The following is a 9,777-nucleotide window of genomic DNA, read 5'->3' as shown; positions in this document are numbered from 1 at the left end:
ACCACCCTGCCGTCCTCTGCTCGCTGCAGACCCGGGCGAGTCGTGACGATATGCACCCGGCCCTAACACACACCTCACCCATCTTGCGTGTGCGATTGTTTGTTATGGCTCGAGATTGCGGAGCGCGGTTCGGGCTGTGTGTGTGTGTTGAGGATGGACGCGCTGTCTGCTTGTGTTTGCTCTGTGTCAAATAGTGGTTATGCATTGCGGCATGGGGATGTTATCTTGATGGCGAAGTTAAGTAATAATTCGGTTGCGTCGCGTGTCCCGAGCCCGTTACCATCCCGTGGCTTGCCGTGTGCGACGTGTTTCTTTTGATGATTTTTTTTGCTGCAAGGTACGACAGGGTTAACGGTGTGTTGTCTGCCTGCAGCTCTGCTTGCGATTGTGCATAATGTACGTCCTGTGTGGAACTTTGCTGCTTGTAATCGCGATATGCTGACTGCACGTACTGTATAGACTGTCTTTCTGTACGGATACGGAGTGCGGTGCATTGTTCTGACCATTGGGTTCGGGATTGTTATTAGTTATGCGTACCTGTTCGGAAATTGGTCAATTCATTGGGGGACCCTAATTTTTGGTTGTATGGGTGTTCGTGCACACGAGATTGCATGTGTGTTCATAGGAAATTGCGAGTGTTGAGGGATGAGGGCGTTGTTGGTGGCTCTGCCGTCAAGGGTGATGGGGCCGTAAATTGCCGCCAAGTGGCGTCGCTCTTTCCGTTGATTGCGTGCGGCCAGGGGTTGCATTGCGAGTTGATGTGTATGAGCAATGTGTCTTAGTCAACTATGGGTAAAAAATGTCCCCGATACGACTGCTGTGCGCAGCGAGCTGCGGCGATGCGTCGTATCGTTGGGGGTTGTTAAAACGTGACAGGGGATGTGTGTTGTGACCCCCAGCAAGGGGCAGCTGGGGTGCACGCACGGGAAAAACTTCCGAATTGGTCGCACGTTGGGCCGCCATTTTGGCTAGCGTGAGAAATCGCAGGGATGCGCTCGGCGCATGGGGCCGCCATTTTGAGCGCGCTCGGGAAACCTCGGTGGAGCGCTTCCCGCGTGCCGCCGCCATTTTGAGTATACACGTCGAGCCGCGGAGATGCGGTTATGGATCTCATCCCTTGACTCTCGTGTTGCGCTCTAACTTGTGTGCGTGCATTGCGTGTTGTGCGCAATGCTGGCGTGTTGGCGCCCATCGGGGTTACAGGAGCATAGTGGCCCGTGTCTGACTAAGGGGGGGGTGTCATTGCACCAGCATTTTGGGACTGAGATGCTGGCTGGGTTCTATTCTGGGGCCAATATTTCACCAGTATACGCCTGCCTTTGTTGAGTGGGTGATGCACGAGTTGTGGTCACATCGGGCTATGGCCGATGGCTGACCTGACAGCCCGGAGGCGAGACACTCCGTGGTATGTCTCAAACTAATGGGCCGTGTGCTCATATGGCTCGGGGAGTCGGGGTTCCGTCGTGCAGTGGCAGACTGTTTAACCTGGTGGGCCGGAGGCTCACGGAATTCAGGAGTAGTGGTTCCGTTACGTTGCAGCGAACGGTGAGACCTGGCTAACATGGGGCAGGGATTCCCCTTGTGGGTCCTCCAGCGGGAAGGGCCACGGACTTGTTCCGCTCTGGGTTATAACGGTATTGAATGTATAGGGGAACTAGTCCTGCAGATCCTAGTCAGGGATATGGATATTGTGGGGGTTCAAGTAAATGGAATATGGCCTAGGTTAGCGGAATGCGACGGGTCCGGGGTGATTGCGAGGACGGCAGTGAGGACACATGCTGGACAGCCTATTGGTGATAGTAATCTTAATTCTATCTTAATTTTGGAGCTTTCGTGACTGCAGGAATTATTCTTTGGTTCTTTCGGTAAAGTCACGTATAAAGATAAAATAATAAATTAAATAATAGCATACGACGTTTCGATTGCAACACAAGCAATCATCATCAGGTATAATGAAATAGCGACACAAAATCTAACCAGAAAAACACAGACAGACATATAAGCAGACAGATATCACCAAGATACACAGAGAGAGCAACACAGGTACAGAGAGGGGTGATCGTCTCTGTGGGGTGGCCCACTTTAATTCTAACTTAGCAATCTTTGAAATACGTAATCGACCAGGCTATGCGTTACTTGTGTGTTGACCGACTCTCTGTGTCGTTTTACATAACATTTCGATACTTTGCTAGGTTGTTTAATTTAGTGTGTTCTTTCTCCCTCTAAGCCTGCGTACTTTACTACGCGTCTCTTCGTACTCATTGACATGTACATTTTTTCTCTAACCCCTCGCTCTCTCTGCCTCCGCCCCCCTCTGTCTATTTAAGGCCACCCCACAGAGACGATTACCCCTCTCTGTACCTGTGTTGCTCTCTCTGTGTATCTTGGTGATATCTGTCTGCTTATATGTCTGTCTGTGGTTTTCTGGTTAGATTTTGTGTCGCTATTTCATTATACCTGATGATGATTGCTTGTGTTGCAATCGAAACGTCGTATGCTATTATTTAATTTAATATTTTATCTTTATACGTGACTTTACCGAAAGAACCAAATAATAATTTCTGCAGTCACGAAAGCTCCAAAATTAAGATCGAACCACTTCTAGGGGGAAGTTCTGAGTTTGCCTTTTTCTCTCTCTCTGGGTTTTTTTGTTCTCTCTCTGCCGGTATATTTGGTGTGATTTTTTCTGTCTACACTCGTTTTTTGTCGTTCTTGTGTTCTGCTCTGTCTGTGTGTCTCCGTTCCTCTTGTTTTTATGTTTTGTCTTTCTTTGGAATTTTCACACTTACATTCTAACTTAGCAATCTTTGAAATACGTAATCGACCAGGCTATGCGTTAATTGTGTGTTGACCGACTCTATGTCTCGTTTTACATAACATTTCGATACTTTGCTAGGTTGTTTAATTTAGTGTGTTCTTTCTCCATCTAAGCCTGCGTACTTTACTACGCATCTCTTCGTACTCATTGACATGTAAATTTTTTCTCTAACCCTTCCCTCTCTCTGCCTCCGCCCCCCTCTGTCTATTTAAGGCCACCCCACAGAGACGATCACCCCTATCTGTACCTGTGTTGCTCTCTCTGTGTATCTTGGTGATATCTGTCTGCTTATATGTCTGTCTGTGGTTTTCTGGTTAGATTTTGTGGTGCTATTTCATTATACCTGATGATGATTGCTTGTGTTGCAATCGAAACGTCGTATGCTATTATTTAATTTATTATTTTATTTTTATACGTGACTTTACCGAAAGAACCAAAGAATAATGGTGATAGTAAACCTAAGTTGTTCAGAATGCGTGTTGGGGAGTGCGACTCCATATCGTAAAGATATTGGCTAGGGAACATTGCCCCGTGGGGGGTCGAAGGGGTCTGGCCTTGCCAAGGGATGAACCTTCCCTTGTCTGTAAAGCGTCAGACTATAAGATGCTGGGGTGTGTCCATTGGTGATGGGATAGCACGGGATGGAGCGTGGCTGAGTCGTTGCGATGTGCCATTGTCTCGTCCCCGAAATTGCACTGGCCGAGTGGATGGCCAGTGGACGTTGCTGTGGTTGGATGACCACGGTGCGGGCGAAGGCAGGTTAAATGTTGCCGCTGGGGAGCGTTGCTCTCTCCACGCGAGGGTGTGCGGCCGGGGCTGTGTTGAGAGTGACAGTGTGTAGATGCTGTGTACGTGAGATGTCTGTGCTGGTCCTCAAGGGAGGACTGCTGATGGGCAAGAGCAGGAAAATGTTTGTTGTCACGTGTAAATCATATTTTTTTTGTTAAAATGTAGATACTGGGGCATCCATCGCGTCGATTTTTGTGTATTTATTGGTTTTCTCCTTACGATCAGATTAGGATCATCTCCACTACCCTGGGGCCGGGTGGCTGTCGTGTACGACATGCGGATGTGCGTTTGTGGTGCTGTGCCTCAGGGGGTTGGGTTCTCCTTTTTGTCACAGATCTTCGGCGCCTGCCACACTGGGTGTCACCGGTTGTGCTAACCGGATGTGGACTTGAAGGGGGAGTGGAGCGCCTGTTCGTCACTCCTGCTCTACCAGTTGTTCTCTGAAGTTGGACTTGAGCCAGGCGGATGGACCAGCAACACGGACACGCTCGAAGACACCGCATTCCTGATTATGCGCATCTGCCGTTCTTGCGTGTCGGTTACCGTTGTTGTGCATTGCCTTCCATTCCTTAATTCTTTCTTGCTTGTTGCACGGAGGATGGGCCGGTGTTCCGTACCGGATCCTGATCTTCTTCTTCTTTAGTGCTGCCTAACGGCGTGTGCGACTTCACGATGATATTGGTCCCGGTCTAGCACGGCGTGTAGAGTTTGTGCTGTTGTTAATTGTAGCCATGTTTTGATGTTACTGAGCCATGTCGTTTTTGGCCGTCCTGGTCGTTTTTTCCCTTTGATTTTTCCTTCCAGGATTTGTTTTAATAGCTGGTATTTGTGGTCGTTTCGGGCAATGTGGCCTAGGTAGTAACACTTCCTGCTAATGATGGTCTTCAGCAGTTGCCTGTCAGTGCCCATATCTTGCAGAACTTGTGTATTGGTGGTTTTGGCTGTCCATGGGATTTTCAGCATTCTTCGATACAGCCACATCTCGAAAGCTTCGAGCCTTTTTGTTGCTGTTGTTGTCAGTGTCCACGTCTCTACTCCGTACAGCAAAATTGACCAGATGTAGCATTTCAGTGTGCGCAGTTTCAGTGATGTACTCAAGTTGCGGTCTGCAAGGAGTGTTTTCCATTTAATAAATGCTTGCCTTGCTTGTTCAATTCTGCTCTTGATTTCGACTTCATGGTTCAACTGATCGTCGGATCCTGATCACTTCCCTTTAATTAATTGTGTTTGTCGTTGTACTCTCCGTTGTGTCTGGGGTGATTCCTGATTGTGATGCCGTCGCTCGCATTATTTTATCCTATTGCAGCCGGGACGGCTGGCTTTTTCATCAGGGGGGGGGTCATGTAATGCGAGCGTAAATTTGGTTGCTGCTGGGCTCTGTCCCAATCACACGGCCCAGGGTATTGGGGGGCGGAGCCCGGTATGGGGGGCGTGTGGGAGGGGCCGCCGTTCACCTCGGCTCCAATGGGAAGCGAGGTGAAGGGAGGTGGAGCCAGCAGGGCAGTATGGGAAGGCCCATACTGCCCTGTCACGTGGGAAAGAAGATATAAGTGGGAGCCCGGAAGAGATCGGGGTCAGTTGTTGGAGTGAAACGGGACCATGTTGGGTGGCCGCCGCGCCATCAGCTACGTGGCTGATGGGGCTTCGGCACACCATCGGCCAGCGGTGTGCGGAGCGGGGAGGAGTGGAGTGACTGACAGGAGAGCGCGTGCGGGGCGCGCGCGAGGAGGAGCTAACGGAGGAGCGTGCGCGGCACGCGAGAGGAGCGTGCGCGGCACGTGAGAGGAGATGCTGGTCCCTTGTCAGGACCAGCGGGGTGTGAGGAAGAGTGGAGGAGCTGAGGAGGGAGCGCGTGCGGGGCGCGTGCGAGGAGCTGACGAGGGAGCGCGTGCGGGGCGCGCGTGAGACGACGCTGGTCTGCAGAGGAGACCAGCGGGGTGCGGAGAAAGAACCTAAATAAAAGACCAACGGAGACCAGCAGTGCCTGACGGAGTCTTTTATTACATATGGATGGCTTCATGGACGAATCTTTGTCGATAGCCAGTAGGCTTGCAAAGTACCATCGTCTTGATTGGATCCAATCAAAACGATCACCTTGCCATACATAGCAGGGGTAACCAAAAATATTTCCAAAATCATGAACAAACACAAGATCAAGGTCAGATTTAACACAGTACATACAATTCTGGATCTGATCCCCTCTGAAGGACAAGATTCCTGACATGTAATATCCTAGCGTTTACAAACTAAGCTGTATCTGCAGCAGCAGTTACATTGGGGAAACTAAGCGACATGTCTCAGACCATGTTCGTGAGCATAAGGCAGATTTGAAACACAGTAGGACCAATACTTCTGCAGTGGCCGATCATCGTTTTAATGCGGCTGGCTCACACAAAATGTTTTTCTCCCCTTTTTCCTGATGACGACCGCTTGTGTTGCGATCGAAACGTTGTGGTTTTTGTTTCGATTTATTTAAGGTTAGAACCAGGCTAAAGTCTACATTATAGACTGCTATTACACTCACCAGCATAAAAACCAGGCGACAGTCTATATTATAGACTGCCAGTACACTCACCGAAGTTAAGAACCAGGCTACAGTCTACATTATAGACTGCCAGTACACTCACCGAAGTTAAGAACCAGGCTACAGTCTACATTATAGACTGCCAGTACACTCACTCCGATTTAGAACCAGGCTACAGTCTACATTAGTGTTTTTTTTATTTACTTTATTTTTATTTTTCTATCTACTTGACTTTACCGAAAGAAACAAAGAATATGCCGTACTCAAATTGTAAATGTTGTAGAGTAGCAACAAATTGGCGTTTTGTTTCCGTGTGTGTCTCTCTCTGTGCGTCTCTCTATATGTGCGTCTCCCTGTGTGTGTCTCTATGTGTGTGTCTCTCTCTTTGTGTCTCTGTGTGTGGGTCTCTATCTGTGTCTCTCTGGGTGTGTCTCTCTCTCTCTGTGTGTCTCTCTCTATGTGCGTGTGTCTCTCTCTCTGTGGTTGTCTCTCTGTGTGTGTATCTGTGTCTCTCTCTATGTGGATGTCTCTCTCTGTTTGTGAGTTGTACCTCTGTGTGTCTCTCTCTCTGTGTCTCTCTGTGTGTGTCTCTCTTTGTGTGTCTCTCTCTGTGTCTCTCTCTCCATGTGTGTCTCTCTCGTTGACATGCTGGTCTCTCCTAGTAGTTGCTCTTGCCGTTTTTTTGGTTTTTGTTACCCGGTTCTCTGACATTGACATGCTAATCTTCTAATTGGCACAGCCCCCGGTTGCTGGAGCGTCTCACATTGACTGCTAATCTCTTACATTTACATGCAAATTCCATTTCTAGCTCTGCCTACTTACCTTTGGGTTGAGCCCACCTGAAGCCTATATAACCTCTTGTTGCAGCAGCTTTCTCCTACCTCAGCAGTTCTCCTGATGTTTGTCTCACCTGATGACGATTGCTTGTGTTGCGATAGAAACGTCGTGATCTATACATTTTATATCTACGTGACTTTACCGAAAGAACCAAAGAGTATGAAATCCATTACTAATTGGCTGTGTCGGGTGGTGGAGGGTTACGACACATTTATACATACGCGATCTAACCCAAAAACCTTTATTATAGTGCAGCGCTGAGTCTATGGTGCAACACTGAGCTCTATGGTGCAGCACTGAGTCTATGGTGCAGCTCTGAATCTATGGGCAATGCTGCTTGTTGTTCATGGAGAAGTTGATTCCAGTGGAGGGGTAAAACGAGGGAGATGGACCAACGACGGGAATGGGCACAGGGAGAAGGAGGAATGGACCCCCAAAACCAAACCGAATGCGTCGCGACGTTGACTCAGAAAAATGACCTCGGGTCACCCGCCTTGTCAAACTGACGCGGCATCGCACGTCCCGGCTGCTCACTCAGAGCCGCGTGCTGGGGCCACCAATGTCGGCAGGGTCCCCCATCTTGAGGCCCCCAGGAGGAGGAAGAGAAGGAGTCTGTGGAGGCCACCCGCCCTGAGCGAGCCGGTAGAGGGCCACCAGTGGGAGGCTTAGGCAGGGCACGCCGGCCAGTAGCACCACCACCGCCGCCATCCAAGACGGGTACGGCCTCACCTGCTTCTCCGGAAACTTGTCCTGCGTGTGTGCGCATGTGTATGTGTGTGGGGAGCGGTAGTGTAGCGGTTAGCATGCTGCGCTACAAACCTGGTGATGCGAGTTCGATTCCCGCTCATGGCCAACATCAGTGACGATTATCTGAACCGGTCCTGGGCCTCCTCTAAGTCGGCTCAGCCTCAAATGAGTACCTGGTATGGTAGACAAAGGCGGTCTGGCATGGTGCTGGCTAGTCACCCCCTTGTGTGCTGTGCTGGCCTTAATAGGCGCTCGCTAACAGTGCTTGTCCCAACTATCTGTTAAGGCTATGAGGGGGATTTTTGTCTTTATGTGTACGTGTAGATAGTGTTATAATGATATTACGCTTATTTACCCCGCAAAGACTCACCGAGCATCAAGACTCTTTTTCAGGAGGGTTTTACCAATATTTTTCAGTTGCGGGGAGGGGGGGTTATGTTGTTGCTGCTGCTGTGTAGCCCACAGAGTCACACATATACCCATCGACTCACACAGAGACTCAGACTCACACATAGACCCACAGACTCATATCGAGACCCATAAAATGGTACAGACACCCACAGACTCATACCGAGACCCACAGCCACATACAATAACCCATAGATTCACCACACACACCCACAGACTCATATCGAGACCCACAGATTTATATCGAGACCCACAGACTCATATAGAGGCCCACAGACTCCTACAGTGACCCATAGACTGATACAGAGATCCACACTCTACAGTGAGGGAAAAAAGTATTTGATCCCCTGCTGATTTTGTACGTTTGCCCACTGACAAAGAAATGATCAGTCTATAATTTTAATGGTAGGTTTATTTGAACAGTGAGAGACAGAATAACAACAAAATCCAGAAAAACGCATGTCAAAAATGTTATAAATTGATTTGCATTTTAATGAGGGAAATAAGTATTTGACCCCCTCTCAATCAGAAATATTTCTGGCTCCTAGGTGTCTTTTATACAGGTAACAAGCTGATATTAGGAGCACACTCTTAAAGGGAGTGCTTTGTTACCTATATAAAAGACACCTGTTCACAGAAGCAATCAATCAATCAGATTCCAAACTCTCCACCATGGCCAAGACCAAAGAGCTCTCCAAGGGTGTCAGGGACAAGATTGTAGACCTGCACAAGGCTGGAATGGGCTACAAGACCATCGCCAAGCAGCTTGGTGAGAAGGTGACAACAGTTGGTGCAATTATTCGCAAATGGAAAAAACACAAGACCTGTCAATCTCCCTCGGCCTGGGGCTCATGCAAGATCTCACCTCGTGGAGTTGCAATGATCATGAGAACGGTGAGGAATCAGCCCAAAACTACATGGGAGGATCTCAAGGCAGCTGGGACCATAGTCACCAAGAAAACAGTTGGTAACACACTACGCCGTGAAGGACTGAAATGCTGCAGCGCCCGCAAGGTCCCCCTGCTCAAGAAAGCACATATACATGCCCGTCTGAAGTTTTCCAATGAACATCTGAATGATTTAGAGGACAACTGGGTGAAAGTGTTGTGGTCAGATGAGACCAAAATGGAGCTCTTTGGCATCAACTCAACTCGCCGTGTTTGGAGGAGGAGGAATGCTGCCTATGACCCCAAAAACACCATCCCTACCGTCAAACATGGAGGTGGAAACATTATGCTTTGGGGTGTTTTTCTGCTAAGGGGACAGGGCAACTTCACCACATCAAAGGGACGATGGACGGGGCCATGTACCGTCAAATCTTGGGTGAGAACTTCCTTCCCTCAGCCAGGGTATTGAAAATTGGTCGTGGATGGGTATTCCAGCATGACAATGACCCAAAACACACGGCCAAGGCAACAAAGGAGTGGCTCAAGAAGAAGCACATTAAGGTCCTGGAGTGGCCTAGCCAGTCTCCAGACCTTAATCCCATAGAAAATCTGTGGAGGGAGCTGAAGGTTCGAGTTTCCAAACGTCAGCCTCGAAACCTTAATGACTTGGAGAAGATCTGCAAAGAGGAGTGGGACAAAATCCCTCCTGAGATGTGTGCAAACCTGGTGGCCAACTACAAGAAACGTCTGACCTCTGTGATTGCCAA

At 49.0% G+C, this 9,777-nt stretch overlaps 1 protein-coding gene across 2 annotated transcripts in view; it reads right to left on the bottom strand.

Moving 5' to 3' along the window:
- Window positions 1-5,588: 5,588 nt before the first annotated feature.
- LOC144730297 (sodium-dependent neutral amino acid transporter B(0)AT1-like) overlaps window positions 5,589-9,777 on the bottom strand; it is a 164,893-nt gene continuing 160,704 nt past the window's right edge. For both annotated transcript variants that reach the window (XM_078610997.1, XM_078611006.1), the window contains one exon: window positions 5,589-7,718. In XM_078610997.1, the coding sequence (XP_078467123.1) occupies window positions 7,503-7,718 (216 nt within the window). In that variant the 3' untranslated portion in view covers window positions 5,589-7,502. The remainder of the gene's footprint in view (window positions 7,719-9,777) is intronic.

Source organism: Lampetra planeri, chromosome 2 (genome assembly GCF_965212315.1).
Source record: "Lampetra planeri chromosome 2, kcLamPlan1.2.h2, whole genome shotgun sequence".
In the NCBI taxonomy this organism is placed as follows: domain Eukaryota; kingdom Metazoa; phylum Chordata; class Hyperoartia; order Petromyzontiformes; family Petromyzontidae; genus Lampetra; species Lampetra planeri.
This window is presented reverse-complemented; position numbering and strand designations above follow the sequence as displayed.